The sequence below is a fragment of the Anser cygnoides genome, chromosome 2 (assembly GCF_040182565.1).
Source record: "Anser cygnoides isolate HZ-2024a breed goose chromosome 2, Taihu_goose_T2T_genome, whole genome shotgun sequence".
Lineage (NCBI taxonomy): Eukaryota > Metazoa > Chordata > Aves > Anseriformes > Anatidae > Anser > Anser cygnoides.
This window is the reverse complement of record NC_089874.1, coordinates 114,482,219-114,502,988: the sequence shown is the minus strand read 5'-3', so window position 1 is coordinate 114,502,988 and position 20,770 is coordinate 114,482,219. Positions and strand designations below refer to the sequence as shown.

At 37.0% G+C, this 20,770-nt stretch overlaps 1 protein-coding gene across 2 annotated transcripts; it reads right to left on the bottom strand.

The window, feature by feature from the left end:
- Window positions 1-36: 36 nt before the first annotated feature.
- IMPACT (impact RWD domain protein) lies at window positions 37-19,119 on the bottom strand. 2 transcript variants are annotated; one of them, XM_013183563.3, is made up of 11 exons: window positions 18,963-19,119; window positions 18,379-18,507; window positions 17,551-17,603; window positions 16,416-16,478; window positions 13,498-13,583; window positions 11,717-11,845; window positions 11,331-11,428; window positions 6,778-6,851; window positions 5,109-5,199; window positions 1,787-1,921; window positions 37-240 (listed from the first exon to the last, which is right to left on the bottom strand). In XM_013183563.3, exons 1-11 carry the CDS (start codon window positions 18,996-18,998, stop codon window positions 172-174), a joined length of 963 nt encoding a protein of 320 aa, XP_013039017.3. In that variant the 5' UTR covers window positions 18,999-19,119; the 3' UTR covers window positions 37-171. The 2 variants fall into 2 exon arrangements, with proteins under 2 accessions (XP_013039017.3, XP_013039018.3); XM_013183564.3 differs by having other exon boundaries at window positions 11,331-11,425; window positions 18,963-19,107.
- Between the last annotated feature and the right edge of the window lie 1,651 nt (window positions 19,120-20,770).

Sequence of the window (20,770 nt, the reverse complement as noted above, 5' to 3'; positions counted from 1 at the left end):
CTATTTCTCAACAGCAGAAGAAATCACAAAACAAGATGAAAACATATCTATAGCTTTACTGAATTCTCTGTTGAATACAAAATGTCTGTTGTATTTGATAAGACAATAATGTACAAGTTTCCTTTGTATAAATATGTGCAAAGTAATCTTTTTATAGTTTTTAAAAATAAATTAGTGTTCTGTTCTCTTCTTGTCCTTCTTTGTCTTTTTGCTCTTTCCTGCTTGTTTAGATGATTCATCCTGAAATGAAAAACAAGCAAATCAAAATTTAAAACAACATTCTTATATATTGTTAACATTCTCTCAAAGTCACTCACAATAATTATTTTTAATATGAAGTGTTCATAGTTCACTGGGACTTGATACAGTTTTGAACTGTAAAGTATTTAACCAGTTTTGTTATTTTGTCTGCTTGCTATCTAGAAACTTCTGCCTTCAGCAATGCTAAAATTATACACATAGCTATGCCAACAACAACAACAAAACAAGTGTAAAAATAATCTAAGCCATTTCTGTTCAAGAAGGACGTTACCAGTATAGGAATACTTCTACACTATACTGCAAAACTGCTCCTAGTGTGGAATGTGGCCCTATCAAGAGATATACCATACACCAGCACAATAAAACCACTTCCCTAGACAAAACAAACCTACAATGGGGGGAAAAACAAAATTTTACCAGTCTTAATGGACCAACACCCTGTTGTACTACTCTGACTGCCAACTCTGAAAAACAAGATATTTCTTCACATGTGAAAAGTCAATCAATGTATGAGTTTTTGTACTTTTACTTTCTAGCTATACTGTCTCACTACACTTTCCTGTATTAGTTAGAGGTTTACAATTTATTTTGGATTTCAACACACTGGTAGATTATGATCCATGTAATTAAATTCATTAAGCATTCATCTCAAGCATTTCTCAAAATGGTGAAGGAATTTGCCAGATGTAAATCTGACTGAACATGGGACATTTTAATCTCTTCCCTTCCATGTGGAAGGGAAACAGACCTTAACAAAATGTTTGAACTCTGCTATTGTAGTATATGTTAGTATTTGCATATAACATACACAAATCTAATATACTGTTCTGAGGATGAAGAAAAGAATGTTGAAAAACAGGAATAGATAATTAAATTACCTACATCCCTGACATAAAATGCCATATAAAGACATTTGGAACTTTGTCACTTGAGTAATTTAAGCCCCCCTTGAAACATTTTCCCTTCATCTTTTCTGTAACACTTATTGTTAGATGGTTTGAGTTCTTCTAGTCTAGCTTGATTTTTTAATGATGCCTATCATCTATTTTTTAATAGTATTTGCTGTTGTTATGATGCTGTATGTTATATGCTATGTTTCTGAAAATGATTTGTGTCTATTAAAGCATTTGCATTTTAAAATTCCTACTAGTTACAGTGATTCCCAAGCTCTGTCTGCTTACACGCTAGCACCAGGCACACGTGTAAGCATGAGAGGCAGCAGCTGCCTGGTTTCTGAACGCACAGAAAGCAGTGTATCCCCTTCCTGCCCTCCCTCAAGCCTCAAATTGGTATTCTGGACCACAGCCCTCCACTCCTGCCGCACTCCGTTGCACACCTCGCATTTACAGGTCACTAACTTCTTTGGAAGTTATTAGTAAGTCATAAGATCAGTGCAAAGACTCCCTACCAATGCATCAAAGCAATCGGAGGATGGCATGAGTAGTATTTTTCTGGCTTCATCTAACAGTGACAGTTTGCACAAGTTCACATATAAACACCTTTATTTTAAGTGACAGAAACTTACCACTGAATGTACATAGTTGTATTCCACAAGGATGTTTCTTGCACAATTGTTGATATGTTTAAAACGATCTGGTCCTAACAGAATACCTCCATACCAGCGGGATACCACGACTAACACATTGTGGACATCCAAAATCTGTTTAAAACAACAGCAACAACAATAAAATTAACAAAAACAAACAACTATAAAAAAGTTTTTTTATTGAACTAGTTTTACTGTTGATATCTTTCTTAATAGAAAAAGCCTACTTTTTAAGATGAAATTGCATTCATGTCTGTACCACATAGCACAGAAGTCAGAAGGTAACAAATAATAACAATTCAGTAGTTGTGGTAAGTTTCCCTGTCCAAGCTTCTACTCAGAGGTAAATTGAAAGTAAAATGAGTCAATATATCCCATTAGAAATGGTGAAAAGTTATTTCATGTGCTCTACAGTTGCTCATCCATGTATCAAAGGCCTCAGGCATTATTTAAAGGGACGTTTATTGAGTTACTTTCATTATTTTTAATAAGACACTTTTTATTTCCAAAGCACCTCTGTCACCACGTAGATTGTCTATCCACATTTTTGGAAATGATGATGGATAAAGCTAATAACAGCCAGGGAACAGGTACGTAAGGCATGGTTCATATGGATATCTAAAATGCCATAACACCAGGAGCTGGACTTGATGATCTTTGTGTCCCTTCCAACTCAGGATATTCTATGATTTTGTGGAATAATCTACTACTGTTACCAAGTGCAGGACTTAGCAACAACTCTTGGATAACACAGAAAAACATCTGTATTTTCTTGGTCTGAGTTAGCATCCCTTACAACCGAGCAGTTCCTTTTTGAATTCCAAAAGGCATATATAAAGTTCACAGAACATGAAATAATTGTATTAGCAAAGGAGGAAACAGAAAGGAACTAAATAACTCTTACATAGTGTTTTTAAGACTATCAGTAACAAAGTCAAGAAGAGATTTAAACAGAAGCAATGACTTCCTTTATTACAATTAAAGGCAAGAAACACAGACCTTCAACAGCTTTATTTTTGACAGCTAAATGTGATTTGACTAGACTTGAAAACCAGCATTTATTCTGCCTTACAGCAATTCTACCCTCAAGAAGATCTCCAGCAGCAGCAAATGCTAGTAACAGAGTGATTCCAGCTGACTAAATGTCACACACACACACACATTTTGCCAAAATATAAGAAATACATTACTGCACGAAAACACGTAGTGACAATCACAAGTTGGCTTTTTTGACATGGTTTGTGACCATGATCCTGAATTTGTTCGTCAAACTAAAGCATCTAAAATATCTGTGAAAGATTTTCACTCACAAACAGCTTACTCTCAAGTCCTGTGAAGTACTCCACTAGTGCGTGCAGATGGCCAGACAGAGCAAGAACAGCTTTATTTGCATAAGGCTGAGCAAAACCACTGTGGTCTGCAAGACAGAGGGCGATCTGGTGAAGTGGAAGGTGAGGAAAACACCTTAAGAGCCAGCTATCTATAAAGCAGGTTAACAACCATTCATCATCTCCATTAAGGAAAAAAAAAATTTTTAAAAAATTTATATATATATATATATATATGACTAATTTGAAAAATCCTCTTAGAAGACTCTACCTTTGTGAAAACAGAAACATTACTAGAATTTGAAAGTTTAAGGGATAATGTAAAAAACAAACAAACAAACAACACAAAGGAAGGGCAGTTTTTCTGACCAGCATTTTCTACTCTACATTTACACATCATCCATAAAGTCAATTTATAGCAACTGTTCAGAGTAAACAGGATGTCAAACAGTTAGGAAATTTTTAACTTTGAGTTCAAAAGTATTAATCTAAAATACTGTTTCTTGTAACCGGAAAGTGATATCTTGACTGAAGTGCTAGGTTTATCTGAAACAAGATAAGATTTCTATTGCAAAAGAAGAACTATAACTACAGCAACAATAACTGTATTAAACCACCTGATTTTCATGCCCATATCACGTGTCTTAAGAGTTTGCAAGAGAAGAATTAAGAGAACTACATGAACACCTAGAAATTAGTCCTTAAACTACTTCAATTTTTCCCAGGAGTGAAAATTGCACTTTTCTGAGCTCTGCAGAATCACAATTCCAAAACGAAAGTACTCCCAGTAATAACTACTATCAGTTCACATTTGAAAGGTGAAATTTCATGTCATTTTCTAAACTGGATTTTTATGGACCATTAAGCAGACACAGTAAATCTGGCACCTTTCAAGAGTTTACATTAATATACTGAAAAAGAGTTGATAAGCTCAGAGTAAGTTGAGGTACAGTAACTGCAAAGATATTCTTTACATTATTATTACTACACTAGTATTTTCACACTTACCACATATACTTGCATATATTATATAAATTAAGTTTTCCTTCCCAAGTCAAGTTTGAGTTACTTAGGAAGTTTCAAAAAGTTCTAAATGAAAAGTGCTAAAATATTTACAATTATAATGTTTCTTCCTGAATAAAGAAACCTCTGAAATTTAAAACAAAACAAAAAAAAAAGCAAAAAACCCACTACACAACAACTTTAAAACAGTCTCCAGTAATAAGAGTACAGCACATTAAATGACAGAATATACAAGCAAGCAAAGGATGGGAAAAGAAAACCTTTGTTCTGAAGGTGATGTGAATCGAAAATCAAAATGAAAAACATTAATTAGTGTTCTGATATAGTTAAGAGACTTGAGGCATAAACTGTATCCAGCTGTTCCCTGTAGTTATGGTATTTTACTTATGGCTTTACAAGGGGCTGTATCATGCCAGCTAATCAAAATTTATCAATGTACATTTAGTAGTAACTTTGTAGAGGGAATATTAGCTCCACATCTGAAAACTAAAATATATGCAAATACAAGGGCTAAAGAATCAGACCTGGAAATAGCACAAAGATATACATACAATGGTGAGAACAACTTAACTGCTTCACTCCCATTCGCTTTTGCATTTGAAGCTCTACTCTGCAAGTTCTAATAGAAGTGTCTTTTTATGTTACGAATATTCATAAGGAAACTGAAGTAAAGGTTGTGTCAATCAGATTATTCCAGTCTTCATTTTCTATCCATCTTACACCATATAGGAAGCACAGGAATCTTTATGATCCAAGACTTGGAAAATCCAATTCATTACATGTATACAACAGTCTGTACTTTGTTCTCTGACTTCTGAGTAAGCAATCACCTATTGGGCCAACAGCAAAGCAAGAATTCAAGTAATCTTGTATAAGTTTATTAGTCACATTGTAGTGATTTTTTCAAATCTGTTCAAGACTTCCAGAAATCAAAGACTAATTGCTATAACCTGCATAAGATGAAGAAGACGTCCACCTGCTGCTGTTTCCCCATCATCTTCACAGTCTTGTAAGAACGTCTGCTTATCTTCGCAGTATATTCTAAAACAAAACAATAATAATAATAATAATAAAGAATTAACAAAAACTCAATCAAGTAACATTTTTAAGTGATTAACGAAGTCTCAGAGATCTTTCATAAGCAAGTGCATCAATCTGCTTCTCCACTAAGGACATTGACATGAAAACAGGATGTGGCTTAGGGTAAACCACAAATATTTATCTCTACAGTGGAACAAGCGTTGAGAAGCTGTTACATATACCGTAACTACTTCAGGTTAACTCCATATTCATTACCAGTGTAAAGTCCCCAGTAAGAAAAATCCTTAGGTTTTTAGCCTAGTAATTACATGTAGTTTCAACCAACTCCATCAGATGCAGGTTCAAATTATATATGATACATACCTACAAGATAGAAGAACTCTGAGAGAAGTGATTATTAGTAATCAGTTAGGTCTGTATTTCAGCAGCAGCAGTGTAAAACTATTACTGAAATTCTGCCCCAGATTCTCCGTGCCATTTACTGAGCCTTCCTTCAAAGCAGACCTGTGACAGAATATAGCAAGCCTGAGGAACTACACTGGGGGCACTCCGGGAGACTTTGGGGCATGTTGTTTCAAATGAAGGACAGCTGCCCAGGTCTAAATGTACAGAAGTAATGCTCAGAACTCTACTGTTTTGTTACCTAATTGATTTCATAACTTCCACCCTTAGTTAACATACACATGACGCAATGACAAAGAGGCAGCTAGTTTTAGATGAAAAATATGAAGCAGTAACTATGTTTCTGTTGCTTTTTTGAAGTGTATTTACATAGCATGAGTGGAAGGTGTCACATCAGCAGCAGCAACAATAGAAATCCTCTCTTTATACAAACCTTTAACTTGGGTAGATATATTGGTAAGCTTTCACTTACTCTCACTTCATGCTTCATTAGGATCACTCCAGGATGTGCATGAAGGGATCACCTTCTATACGCACTTTTTCAGATGACCAGTTCCTCCAGCAATGAAAGGGGCTCCTCTTACTGTCACATTCCTCAGAAAACCTACATTGCTATCTGGACTGAGACTGTTTCATTTCAAATAATCTATGTTCACAAAAGTTGCCAGGGATAGACCACTGCCAAACTCATTACTACCTGTTCCCCATTTTCCCTGAAGTTTTATGTATTTCAGGAAATTTCATATGCCAGGTGTCTGCATCAGGTTTCTGCTTCAGCCCTTATTTCAACTGAAATCTTTGAGCCATTTATAAATGCAAGGTCAGGTTGAAAAATGTCACTTTGCCTAAATAAAACCACATTTAGTTCAGGATGAAGTAGCATTTCCTTGCTCACACCTCCTATACAAAGTCTAACAACACATGTTCAAATCCGCTTTTATTTCTTTTTGGTTTTTATTCCTAGTGCTGCTTCACTATCTTAATATTTTTCCTTACTGTATGTTGCACTTTCTTGATCTCAAGTCCAAAATAAAGCCTGAAACCTTTAACATGCAAATAAATCTTCACGGGAGTAGTTTCTTATTAGCAAGGAATTTCTTTGATGCATTTTATTTTTCTCATGCCCTGCACTCACTTGACAGAGAACACTGAAAAAAATCACTATTAATCTCTCACCTGTATGCATATATGTTGTGGGTGGCACTTGCAATTTTCTTATTCTCATATAATTTTTCAAGAACTCTCTTTACCTTTAAAAAAACACACAGAAATAAGCTCAGTAAGGGGATTTCATACACATCATCTCAATATTACTGCTAAACAAACACCTCCTTTTCAGTACTATAGGGAAACACTTCTACATTTTGACATAAAATGAATTAAATATTCAATTTGCTAACTCAAGCAGCTTCTCAGTACCCCCATGCTATTTTCCGGGATACTGCAAACATCTGTTTCTTGAATCAGTGCATTCATATTATTGCTGAACACGTATAAGCATCAAACTGATTTACTAAACAAGAGAGAGAGTGAGATCTAGAAAACACTTTAAATCAGTATTAAGGATCAATTACAGCTACTTGCTTTTTTCAAGTGTAACATTAAGCTGGAATAATGGCACAACATGTTTTCCTATTACATTACACATATTATGCATTGCTTTTACTGATACCACAGTAACATGATGTTTGGAAAGTTCTACCACATTTCACTTTGAGATTTTCTTTTTACTCAAACTTACTTGCTTTTCAGAGTTTCCATTTCACAGAAAGAACTGGAAAAAAAAAAACCAGCTTTCCTCTGTGGATCTGAGTCAGTATTTCACAAAAAAATGATGTTCCCACTATATTGATCTCTCTTCTTAAGAAGTACCAAAACACTTATCAATATTAGTGCAGCTTCTGTTTCTAATTAAACAAGCTAGCAATTGTTCAACACTTCAACTTGGTCTAGTAAAAAGAGCTTTGATCAAGACATTGTTTTAGTAGACAATGCATAACTAATATTACTTTGAGCAAAGTATGACTGAAGTTGAGAAAGCTTGGAAAAACATGCTTGGTAAGTAAATTGCTTTTCATTCCAAAGAAAAAGGTCTCTGAGAAGTAATCAGTGTTCATATTTAATATCTGTCATAGCTACACTGTGCTATTTCCAATGCTTCTGGAAGAAATATAAGATTATCTCAAATATAAGATACCTCAATGAAAAAAATGCTATTATGAACTGAGAACATTGCTTCAGACACCCGTTTTCTCCTGTTGTCCCCTTCCCTGAAGTGGAATGTTGAAGAAAGACAACTCACATTACTTAGTATGCTTTCATAAACATTTTAATACATGGATTTAGGGTACAAAGCATATGAAATTACTGTCACCTTTGATATTAGTTATATGTTGGCTACCACGCTCCAGAAAATATCTCTCAAATATTCACTGTATGTCTGTATTAGCAATAAACCTCTAAGACAGACATCTCGCAGCTAAGCAGTAACCTATCTTTTCTTCTATAGCAGATCATGAACCTTTTTTCCCTGCTCCCCTTTCTACTCTTCTTGATTTAGGGAATTAAGGGAAAACTCCCTACACATCAGTGAAGCACCTGTTCATAACGATCTTTAAACAACAGATCACTTCTTAGTCCTACCTTTCTAAATCAATGTCAAGTCCAAGAACCACATACATTTTAAATGCCAAAACACACCAGACAGAGACAAGGAAAAGCAATGGTACCAAATCTAGTATCAAATCTAGCTTGCTACCTGAAATATACCTATCGCTTTTTTTTCCCTCATAAAATTTATAGTAACCTATTATTTTATGTAAATAACTACAGTATTATGCTGGTTGTCATTACTGAAAGCTGCATTAAAATATTCAATAAAGGAATTTACACAGCAATCTGTGTACTGTCTTAAACATCAACAGCCATCACTGTAACGTACCGACAATGCACTTACTAATCACTTCAGTTAATAAACAAGTTAGTGCTCTCTAAATGTACAATGTTTTACCTCACTCCTTACCTCTTTTTGCTTTCTTTCATAAAAATGAGCCCATGTCATGGTAAAGCTTCCCTGCAGCGCAGACTGATCCCCTCACACTGTACAGTATGACTCTATCAAAGCAGATGGATTTGACACTACCTTTATACCATGCAAGTAACAAGAAGCCTTGACCAGAAATTCCTAGGTTTATTAAGTATACATTGCTTTTAAAAAGAAGTCATAAAAGAAGAAATTAAGAACATCTCCGCATGCAAAAGGGAAGTTATTAACCTGCTTTAAGTACTATTTCTTGACACAGACCTGCCCTTTCTGAAACCTGTGTCTGCATGTATGAACTTCCTTTAGATAGGAGTGATCTTACTCACAAATCAGAGTGAGAATATTTTAAAAATCAAAAAGTCAATGATTCCAATTCCCTCTCTTTCTAAAGCAAAACAGCTCATAAAAACTCACAGTTCATAGGGACTGAGCACTGCTAAGAAAGACCCTAAAGCGCAATGCTACTTTAGTGAAAATGGTAACACATTAAGTATTTTAAAACATTGAGTTATTCCACATTAAGAGTAACAAATAAAATTGCTTTTGCTTTGGAAGCGCTAAGAGAACATCTCAAGAAAGCTGAAGGCATGTTCAAAACATTATGATGTATTCGGACAGAGAAAAACATGATAGATGTCAAGATAGATGTGAAAGGCACGGCGTATTTTTGCAGGTGTGAAAACAGAAGCTATAGTAATATTTTATAATATTTATATTTTATAATAATATTTTCTCAAACACAATAAGCTGAAGCCTACCAGAAATCTGTACTGCCAGCAGATAAATATAATACAGAAGAATCGCTCAAAAAATATACAGCAGTAGCACCAAGAAATAATAATAAATGAATGTACAGTATTTATGAAAAAAGGTCAGGCAGGGACACTACAGTGGAGCCTTACCACAGAATAATGTTAAGCAAGCTGATAAGATGAATAGAAACAAATCAGCAAAATGAGATCACGTGTATTTAAAAGTTTAAAAGGAATTGGAGCATGAAGGTGTTGAACTGTAACTGAGGTATCTAACCTGCCAGTTAAAACCGCCTGGTGCAGCAGAAGGTGACTGCTGTGATACCAACATTTCAGAAGTACTCCAGGAACTACTCAGAGAACTGCAGAACAAGTCTTATAACTGTACTAGGCAAATTAATTGATGGTATTTAAAAAAAAAAAAAAACTTAAGATACTACAGCTTTTGTACAGGGAACTATGCCTCTAAAATCTGTCAATCTGTCAAGATTCTTTCAGAGTCACTGAGCACGTGCTTCCAGTTGATCTAGCCCACCTGGAATTTCAAAAAATATTTGACAAAATCCATTTGTAATTTTTTTTTTTTAAATAAAAACTAGAATTGGATACAAGGAAAGATGAAAATATTCCCAGGGTGTAACTGCTAGCTAATGACAAGACAAGATCAGTAGTTTCCATGCTGAACAGGGATCATCAAAGGAGAGAGATGTTAACAGATGCAAACTGATGTACAAAGTGACTCAAACTTGTTACAAGCATTCACAAAAAGAGATCTTGGGGTTGTAACACACATTTCTATGAAAGCACCAGCTCAGTGCCGAGTAGAGATTAAAAAAGCAAACTGAAAGGTATTACCAGGAAAAGAACACTGAAAACAAACAAAAAACCTCTTTATATCACTCCATAAATCCTTGGTGTGATTGCATTCAGCATTGTGTACAGTTCTGGTTTGCATCTCAGAAAGGTTAGAAAGCAGAAGCAGCTGGAAAACAGAAATGATTGCACACATGGAAGTTCATCCAAGAAGTACCAAAATAGTTGGGGAAGTCGGTCTTCAGCCTGGGAAACTGAAAAGTAAGGTCTGTGAAACATGATAGATGTCTACAAAATCCAACTACATACAAAAGCAGAGAGGTGCAAGAAAGGAAGTTACAAGCAACTGATTGACAGCAAACACAAGGTGTATTTTCATACAATACCACAGATTCTGAAAGTTCATTCTGGTCCAAAAAGCAACTGGATAACCCCACCCCCCCCCAAAAAAAACACATTAATATTAACCACAATGACACAATCTTTACCTTGTGTTAAACTGCTGAAAGAAGAGAAGCACGATGGGAAACAAAATACAGCTGTCCTTTTCTAGCACACTATCTAGATCCATATTTAACAGCGATTCCCATAAGAGACAGGAACCAGTGCAGACATTTTTTTCTAGTTGTGGATATACACAACTCTGCAAGCATGCTTACCCCTCTCATTTACGTCTAAGTATTTACTTATGCATTATCCAAATGTATTTCTCAATAGAATTGCCTTCTGAAGAAGGGAAAAATATTTATAAGCTAATTATAATTCACTTTCACAAGTAACACAACAGACTCAGTCACTTCCATGTATCATATGAAAACTTCGCAAACATCCAGAAGTCAAAATGTAATGCTCTTATTCTCTGCCCTACATCTAACACACTTAAAAGTAAGGGATAGCAACATCCACCCACTTCCACAATAGAACTGGAAAGCTACCAGGAAGAACTGCAGAGCCGAAACAAGTTACTTTGCTGACATTGAAAACCAAAAACTGAAGACTACTTAATACAATATCAACACAAAAATGCAAAGAAAGACAAATTCATCTAATTGCAACTATTTCAGTAATATCTTGTCAATCTCAAAGTACAGACAAAAAGAGTAGGCTTGATCTCTACTAACTTGTCTGGTTGTCACCACAGGAGCCAGATGTGCCTGGAAAGTACTCCTCCTATCTGTGAGTGGGTTTCCATGATGTATGGATGGCAGCTCTTCATCTACTGATCACAAACAAGGAAGTGTTTGGGTGTTTTTTAAGGATACTGAAACAACATATATGGCTACCAAAGGAAAGAATGTCTTAACTTTCAAAAGAGATTAGTTAAAGTTAAGTATGCAAGATAACAGAGAACCACCAAAACCATGCAGGGTTATTTGCGATTGTTATTAATCTTTATTATAATTTTAAATGTTACTAATTTTACTCAAAAGTTTAGTAGAAAAACAGAAACGTAGGGCCTCTCTCTCATAAATGATTTCATCACAATTAATGAGGAAACCTTTTTTACCTTCTTGATTTTCAGAGGTGATATAATTTAACAATTTAACTGGATCTTCCTGAACAGGCTGATAGTCTATGAGAAAATCATCTCCACTATCTTCGTCAACTTCTTCACTGGTTTTCTTAATATCTGGTTCTAGTAACATACAAGCAGTAGATTTATTACAAATTTTTTTTTTGCAAGACAAGTAATACAAATTTTCTAATTCTTTCTCTCTAACGTGTCTGTCTTTTCAGTTCAAATCAGCTTGCCAGTAAGAATAAATGAAATGCAGAATAATACTTCATCCAGTATTTAATAAAATCATACTTAGAATTAGGAATACAATATTCACATCATGAAATCCATCCACAGTATCTTCTGTTTTAATACTAACTCACACTCATGCTTACCATTTCCATTAAACATTTACAGTAGCACTAATTGTTAATTTCATGGTACTGAGGGTAATTTAATCTGAATTTAGATTAATAAAATAATCTGGTATTTCACAAATTCTCCAGTAAGTTATTGGTCAGTTTTGGAAAAATGTAAAACTGCTGTTCAATGGTACTCAACAAGGTTAGGAAAACATCAGATTTGAAACGTCTCTCTGGAAATGTTTCAAGCATTCTGGGATTCCCAAAATCCTATTTTCTTTTCTGCACAGGACATATGAAAAATAACAGTCAACTGCAAAAGAGTAAATATCATAGTTCTAGCACTCTGGCAACTGGATTTAGAGAGAACCTACAACAGAGATAAGTTAATGTATCACTATCTAATTTCCTCCTTGGAGGACCTATGATGTCGTGATGATGCAATTTTTGTAACACGAGTATTTTTAATAAGAGAGAGGAAGGTGATGCATGTTCAAAAGGCCTAGAAAAATTATTAGAAATAAAAGCCCCAAGGTTGCAGTCAAAATACCCAATAAACTTCCAATACTTAAACCAAAACTTTCACTTCTCAGTATCCACTCCTTTAGTCCTGTCAGTGAAAAATGTCTTTTTAATTTGTGCAATGTAGCAGCCAAATGTACAGTTTACTGAGAGATTAAAACTAGACTTTGTCATGAAGAAGCACTGAAAATGTGAGGTTTTTTTTCTTCTTCAGTCTTTCATTCTTGACAGGAATGAGCTAACATCTTCCCCATTAATAATATCCCTATTTCCTCCTGCCACAAGCATAAGCAGGCACATCACTCATGCATTTCATGGTAGTTTAGCACTTTAATGAAAGGAAAAAAAAAAAAAGGTCCCACCACTTCTGGAAAGAGCAGCTGTGAATTTACACAAACTGTCACTATAAAAGCAGAAAAATCACTGCAATTCTAGTGATGACGTAACTTCTCATCCCAGTATAGCACAATGCAATTGAGATGGCATACTTGGTTATTTGTCTGCATATTCCACTAAAGTTTATCTCCTTTTCAGGCTAATCCCAATCCTCCAAGAGTGCACTCAGCTCCAGAAATTAATTACTGCTATGAATGATTTCTCAGCAGAACAGAGGAAGATGCGTAATGCATCTGCATGCAGCACTCTGCTTCCACGCAAGTAATTTAATATCTGAGAGAATTGAGAACCTTGTTCTAGTTCATTGCAACCACCTCCTTCCTTTTTTTTTTTCCCCTATTGCTTTTTGAAGACGGAAGCCATTGCTGTAGAACAATAAGCCATCAAACTAGAGACTGTTTTGTCTTATCTAGGTCAAAACGAAACTGGGCATAGATCTTTAACTTTCAATGAAATCTTACTTTGCAGATGAAGAAGTAAACTGAAAAACCCATGTATTTTCTGAAATACCTGGATCTGCTGACTGTGCCTTTTCTACCAGAACTTCCCGTATCTTCTCCACCCATAAATAAAGAATACTTTCACCAAGGTTCTGTCTGGAAGATAAAAGTCACAGTGAATGAAGAATATATATATATTTTTTTTTCAGATTTTACTTGGAAAGTATCTACGTTAAATAACATGCAGACTTCAGACATGCAGAAAAACAATTTTACAGTCTAGATAAAGAGCTTAGAGAGGCCTGTGGAATACTCTATCTAAGCAGCTCACCATGTGAAACAAGTGAAAATCTGCCTCCTTATGGCTTTTTTTTTTATATATATATTAAAAACACCAATAATAAAGGAAAACAGGTAACTGATGAAAACTTTCTGGCATATAAAGAAGGTGAAAGCAACCACAAGAAGAGAAAAATGGACAGCTCCCGGTATTTTCGAAAGAACACTAAGCCAGCACTTCCAGCCTTTGAGCTTGTTCTTGATCAGTTTTCTCCTCAAAAAGTTCTTTGCTGCCAGTGGTGAGCTCCTTTGGCCACTCTGTGGCTGCAGGGGACGTTTCTCCTTTATGTTTTGGATGTTTCTTCCATGGAACAGCCTCCCTTCTCTTTCCCCTCATGCACTCAGTAGGGGCTAAATAAACCTGGTGGACTGTGACAGTAGGTCAGTGGTAGCAGACACACTGGGTCCTAATACACCAGAGTTTGGGTCCTATAGGAGAGGTAATCATTAAGCTTATGAGTCCTTAATTAGCAGGCACAGGCATGTTTATGGTACTGGGGAAGAATGGGATAAGTGGTTTTATGTGCACATCCAGAGTTATGAAACACTGCCTTTATGTGCAGCAGGACCCAAACATCCCTAAATATATTGAAAATGGTATCCTGAAAATAATCTTCCAAATTATATTTTAACATGCTTATGAACTGTGACATATTTCGAGACATATTTTGTCTCGAAACCAGAACTGAAGGTATAGGGCCTTAGTCAACTCACGGTCTCTCATTAATAGTTTTATTTTTACTGCCACCATCTGGGGCAGCATGTAAGTACACATCAGTAACAAAATTGTATTGCTTAGTGTACACAGTACTATTGTCAAATTCAATCAGTAATTCAAACAAATTTACATATTTTAAGAAAAATATTCAAGCAAAAATAAAGAATGTGTAAACTTGCAGCTTAGTCCCCAAAATCCAAACAGACTCCAGAATGAGTCAAAGGCCTGATTTCATGCTGCTGCTCATCATACAGAAGCATTACTTTAAAACATGAAGAACTACATTTATGTTAATGATGGAATGAGAGAGATTAGACAATGAATAAGATTTCTCTGTTGTATACAAGTAAGTATACCAGAAGAATATCTGGAAAAATAATAAAAAATCCAAACATTTCCTATATTTTTCAGTTTTAAGCACTTTGTGCATCCCAAAACAGATTTGTGATCAATCGTTATCTGCTTTTCCCACCTCCTTAAGAGGACATCGTGAGTGACTAACAGTATGGTTCATATTGTTTTAGATTGCAAAACTAAGCAATTTAGATCACTAAAACACACATCGTAAACAATGCAGAGTAACTATGTTTACCTGACAACCGTTTCAACATTGGATTGATAAAAGGCTTTCACAAACACTGTGCACATCAGTGGCAACTCCAGAAGGGTTTTAAACGCAATCTGAATTGACATATATGGTCTAAAGTACAAACGCATTCATTTCCTGCTGAACAAACAAAAATGACAGGAGAGCAACAAGGGCTCTCAACAGCAAGTGACAAAACAGAGTTGCCAGGGATTTATCTAACTAGCAAATTGTAATAACCTACAAGACTCTATTAAAAATAGGGAGAGTGCTTCACAACCATGCTATTCCACCTTGCAGTCTTCATGTGGCAACTTGCTCCAGATGCTCAGAACAGAGCTCGTGAAGGACACTGAGCAGCTCTGACTCTGGTAGGGACTCCAATGAATCTGGACGGAGTCGATGATAATCTGCTCTTTTTCCTCCACTGTGGTTAATTTGATCCCATCAAACTTTTAACTTTAAATCACTGTGCTTTTTTGACACTTCTAATTTAATTTTGCTTGCTTAAATTAGAGGAAATCCAGTTACCCAAAATAACTACGTAATTAGACAAAAACAAACTTCATGCAAGCTAAGTGCTGTCTTCCTTATTTTACGGCATTAAAACACATCTCTTAAGCAAGAAGTTCAGATGTCATAATTCTGGGCACAACCATGCTTGCTTATGACATATTTTCATTTCATTTAGTTTGTTATCTTTGAAATCTGAAAGGATTAAATAAGCCACATATAATTACTACACTTAATACCCCAATTTCACAGCAATTCAAAAACATATAATTTGAGTATTTCTAAATGTTATATTTATTCTCATGCATCGTGAGTTGTTAGCTACACGCTGTGATAATAAATGGTCTGTTATGTTACGGATTCTAGTTAATAGACTCTACTAACTGTGTTTGCTTCAAAACCTACTTATCCCTTAGCTGTCTTTTAAGAAAAACTGTTTTGTCGCTTATGCTCTAAGACATGAAGAAATGTTTTCACATCCTGCAGTTTAACATCCAAATACAGAAATATACTCTCATACTGAAATATCACCGAATTCTGAAAGTATCTCAAGATTAGGAGCCAAAATGAAGACCTCCGTCCTTAGAGATCCAGGTCAAAATAACATAAAGGAAAATTGTTGGCATTTAAGACAATTCATTCTCATAAAATGTTAAACATAGTATATACATAGCATTAACTGTCTGATTTGTAAAAGAAACTTACTGTTTTATGGCTACTGCAGCACTTATTACACTCACTAGTTCAAGCAGGTACTTGAAAGCACACATTGAGTACAACATGAAACTGGAAATATATCATCTTTTTCTATATTCCCCAATCTGTAACTTACATATATATTTCTTCCAAGCTATTTGCTAGTTCTGTGTACTCCTCTCCTCGAAGCCAAGGGGCACTAGAATGAAGAGAAATATGATGAAAATGGTGTCTGTATGTTGACTCCATCATCTCAACAAACACTCATTTCAAAATAAACATGATAAACACCTAGAAAATAAACACTGTCAATCATCCCCACTTACAAAATTTCAGATGTAAACATCTTGCTAAAAGCATGATTACCTAGTTCTCCCTTAAGATTCCCAACTTTGGCAGCCTTTCCATATCTCAGGTAAGTAAGCTGGACTCATCTTTTTCATGGTAGGCCGTTGTCTCTCCAGAGTCACATTACATATTATTAGCATACCTTTCTGACTCCTTCAGCACCATACTACTTTTTACTATATTAAAATGTAACGATTATATTTTATTATGTAATAAACGAATTATAATGAAGGATCTAAATATAGTGAAGGACATAAATATAGTGAAGAAACTTGCTTACTATATTTAGCATGATCCTTCAGTTCTGTACCTGTACCCTTTTAGTCTCATGTTAAACTATAAATTTTACCTCAATTTTACCAGCACTGTGTTGCATTCCCTTGCCAATGCTGTTGACCAAAATTTAGCATATATGCAGCATGTCATGCCCTGCAGGCCTGATCCCTCTATCACCCAAATCAGGGGTCTGGCTGACATGTCTCCATTGCCATCTGGTTTACATACCAAGGGAAATGGGGAGAGCAGAGAAGGAAAAAAGTGGCACTTTCTTTGGTTCCATCCTAACAAGAGCAAGTGCTCAGGTGAAAAGCGTGCCTTACAAGCTGAAAGAAGGGCAGAAACAAGGGTGGTACGCTCTAGAAAGTGGTGAGATATTGTCCAATATGTCAAGTAGCAGCTACCATACCTCCATGGTCTAATTGCTGCCTTGCCACAAAATAATAGTGTAAGAATTAGAGTTCTGAAACAAGAGATCAGACTATCATAGTGAACTTCATGAGGCTGACTTGGGGGAAAGAATAAAATATGATTGCTTGAAACATTCCACTAAACCTCAACTTACACTTTAAACAATTAGCACTGGTAACTCAGGAAAGAAATACAAGTGTCTGAAGGAAAAAAACTCAGCAAGAAACTTCACTTACTTTAGCTGATAAATAGGTGGCTCTGCAGTTGGGTATCCTGGAGGCAAAATCACCTGAAAGAAATTCAGGGTAAATATTCACTATACTACTGCGCTCAGCTACCTGAGTTTTACTAATGGATTCCAATGTTGAGCACCTGGGCTACAATCAGTGTTACAAATGAAAAAAACAGTTGGCTACGCTGTTATAGAATGACGGAAAAACAGGTATATCTGTATTTAGGATTCCAATAACGGTAATGCATACAAATACCATATTTCGTGGCATACTTTTTGCAGATGAAGTGTTATGCAAAATGAAGTGCAGAAGAAATGTGAAAAGAGCTGCCTGCGTGGTGACTGTACTTAAATTTAAGGGGCTCTGCAATTCCACAAGTTGTCATTTCAGTGTTACTTCCACTAAATGAAGCATGTTTACAGAACTGGAAATAATAAAAGTGGCAAGTTACTTGGTCAAGTTGATCTGAATTTTGTGTTTCCACACTTTGCAGAAAGTAAATCTAGAAGCAGCTGCACCAGACTCACTCAGGTGTCCTATACAAAGATAATGTACATAACCAGTTTGTCTAAAATGAGACAGAGAAAAATACTGAGATGTGGTTTTATCAGGTGTGGAATTAGGATACGTAACTACTGCCAACGTCACAAGCACATTGATGTGTTATGGGAACCACCAATGAAAAGTGTATCAAAGATTTCAATCCAAAAACTTCTTAATGTGTTTGAGGAGATATCAAATCCTACTTCAAAGGCCTTCATGCAGGCACAAGCTTTTCCCTGCAGGAGTCCACTTGCAATTTCTGTGTCAAACTCCTCAACAGCACTGTACCTGCAGACAGAGCGTCCATTTTGGCTGGTCCAGACAGTCACTAATCTTAATGCAATAGATTTTTTCATCTTCATCAACCACACACCAGTCTTCACCATATATGGATGACAGGGCTTCAATTTCATCAATCTGGAAAGAGCATTGCGTAAAGATGAATAAAGAAGTAAAGAAGAAATCACACAACCTTGCGTGCCAGCCACGGTTTTAAGCCTGGCTCCCCTTCTGCTTATTTACAAACACGGTTCAGTGTAACAGGCGGTCATAAAAACTGGGGGGTCCAGTCCTGATTTACAGAACAAGTAAACTTCACTCTGTTCTTCCACAGGCACCCAGGTCTCTTGTTTCCCTGGATGAGGCTGCAATTAGCAGAGATGAAGCAGGGAGCAGCTGCAGCGTTAGCAGGATGACACCGGCAGTGGCTCTTCACTACAAACCCACAGCCACCCGCCGGTGCCTGAAGGGAGCCGGCCAGCAGCTCCTCGCAGGACGGAGCCATCCGCTGCCCGCCCTGTAGGGGAAGGCCGTGCCCCGGCGGGCCCCTCACTCGCAGCCCCGCCGCCCTCCTCGCCCCCGCCGCCGCTCACTTGCTGCTGGGCCGCCTCGGGGCCGCCCGCCGCCATGGGGGCCGGAGGGGAGGCGGGCAGGGCGGAAAGGGCGGGCGGCTTCACTGCGCAAGCTCCCCGGTGGCAGGTGCCCTTACGTCCCGTCCCTATCGCTTGTGTGGGGAGGCCCGATGGCTGCTGGCAAGAGGGACCGAGGGAAACGGCGGTGTGACAGACTCACGGGCTCCTGGAGAGTCGGGCGTTGCTCGCCCAGCCCAGCCGCACCCGGTCTGAGGGCTGCCTCACGGCCGCCATTCCCTGCGTGCTGCCAGGGAAAGCCGTCAGCTTGGGGTGCTGAGCAGGCACAGACAAACCGAGCAGCTGCAGACCTCAGCTGGTTTTGGTTGAGATGACAGGACGAGGCTGTGCCTCCTGCCCAGCCCTGCACTGGTGTGTCCTGTCACTGCCCGCAGGGTGCAGTGGGTTCCCTGCGTGCTGCCTTTTCTGCCTCAGCCAGCTGTACCCAAAAGCCACAGCAGCCAAGGCCCCAGTGTCTCAATCTCAGGGCCAGAGGCACCTCTCGTTGCTTATTCCTCTGTGAGGTGTTTCCTGCAGCCCTACCTGTCCTTCCCCTTGGCACTGGTCCTGTCAGGTCTGGTTGTGCTTACCCAGCTCTTCTCAGCACCTTCCCTTCCTGTGACCTCTGCTTCTTATGTACAAACTCTATTATCTAAGCAGAGCTATCCCCTGACCAAAACACCTTCAGGCACAAGTATCAATATATCTGACTCCCACATAACTGCTCAAGTAGCTTCTCCTTCTAACCTTTCCATCCCCAGAGTGCTGCAGTGCTATTTCCCTGCACCATTTTTACATCCTTCTGAAAGAATGAGTGATCTTCAAATACAACGAGCCATTGTATTTATTCCCAGGATATATTTAAGTACTGTCCTGTGGAAAGGAAACTTGGTGTATTCATACAGTGAGTGTGCCAAATGCCTAGGTCAAGATACAGCACTAATAAACTGTTATAAAATCTGCTTCCATCACATATTGACACAGAATTAAGATTCCACGTCAGGTGGTATTTCCATCCTACTCCTGACATACTATTTTAAAAATAAACTGTATAAGCAGTTAAATTTCAGTGACAACTTTACATATACAGTCATTTTACTTTGCATTTTTGTCATTTGAAATGAGCAAATGGCATTCTATAACTACATAATTTCCTCTAAAAGAGGATTGCAAAAAAATAATAGGTGTGGCGAGCAGTTTACATTACATTTAGAGAAATGCAGTTCATTTGTTCAATGTTGACAAGTTTTACATATCTCTTTTATAGATAGCATTGACTGATCAATAAAGATCTTTCCTTTGCTTCAGTGCAAAGTATGGGCATCACCTTTTTTTGCTGTTTGTAAGTTTATATGCTTTCTTCTGATGTATTTTTATACTGATTTGGTGTTGAAATTTTGAAACTAAGGTTTGTTTTCCCCTTTCTTGGAAGCTGAGAAAATCTGTACCTGCTCTGGAGAACAGAATCCAAATCCAGAATACTTGTAACAAACAGGACACATTCTAAAACAAACAAAGAGGCAAAACCAAAACAACACAACACAACAGGATGCCAGTGAGCAGAGACAAATTCAGCACTGTTATCAACTGCAGAAATTCAGGGCGGAGAATTACTGGTTAGACAGCAGTTCCACAGAAATTATTTGGGAGCTATAGTGAATCCCAAACTAAGCGTTCACCAATAGTGCTATGCTTTTGCTTACACACGAACCACCATGCAATCATGTCCAAACACACATGAGATAATGTGAAACGTGAGGTAATCCTGCTTT

Coding starts and splice junctions, on each gene's coding strand:
- IMPACT (XM_013183563.3), bottom strand. CDS start 18,998: ATGGCGGCGGGCGGCCCCGAGGCGGCCCAGCAGCAA. Junction 16,479..17,550: donor CCACCTATTTATCAGCTAAA/GTAAGTGAAGTT, acceptor TCTTCATTCTAG/TGCCCCTTGGCTTCGAGGAG. Junction 241..1,786: donor ACAACTATGTACATTCAGTG/GTAAGTTTCTGT, acceptor TTTTCATTTCAG/GATGAATCATCTAAACAAGC.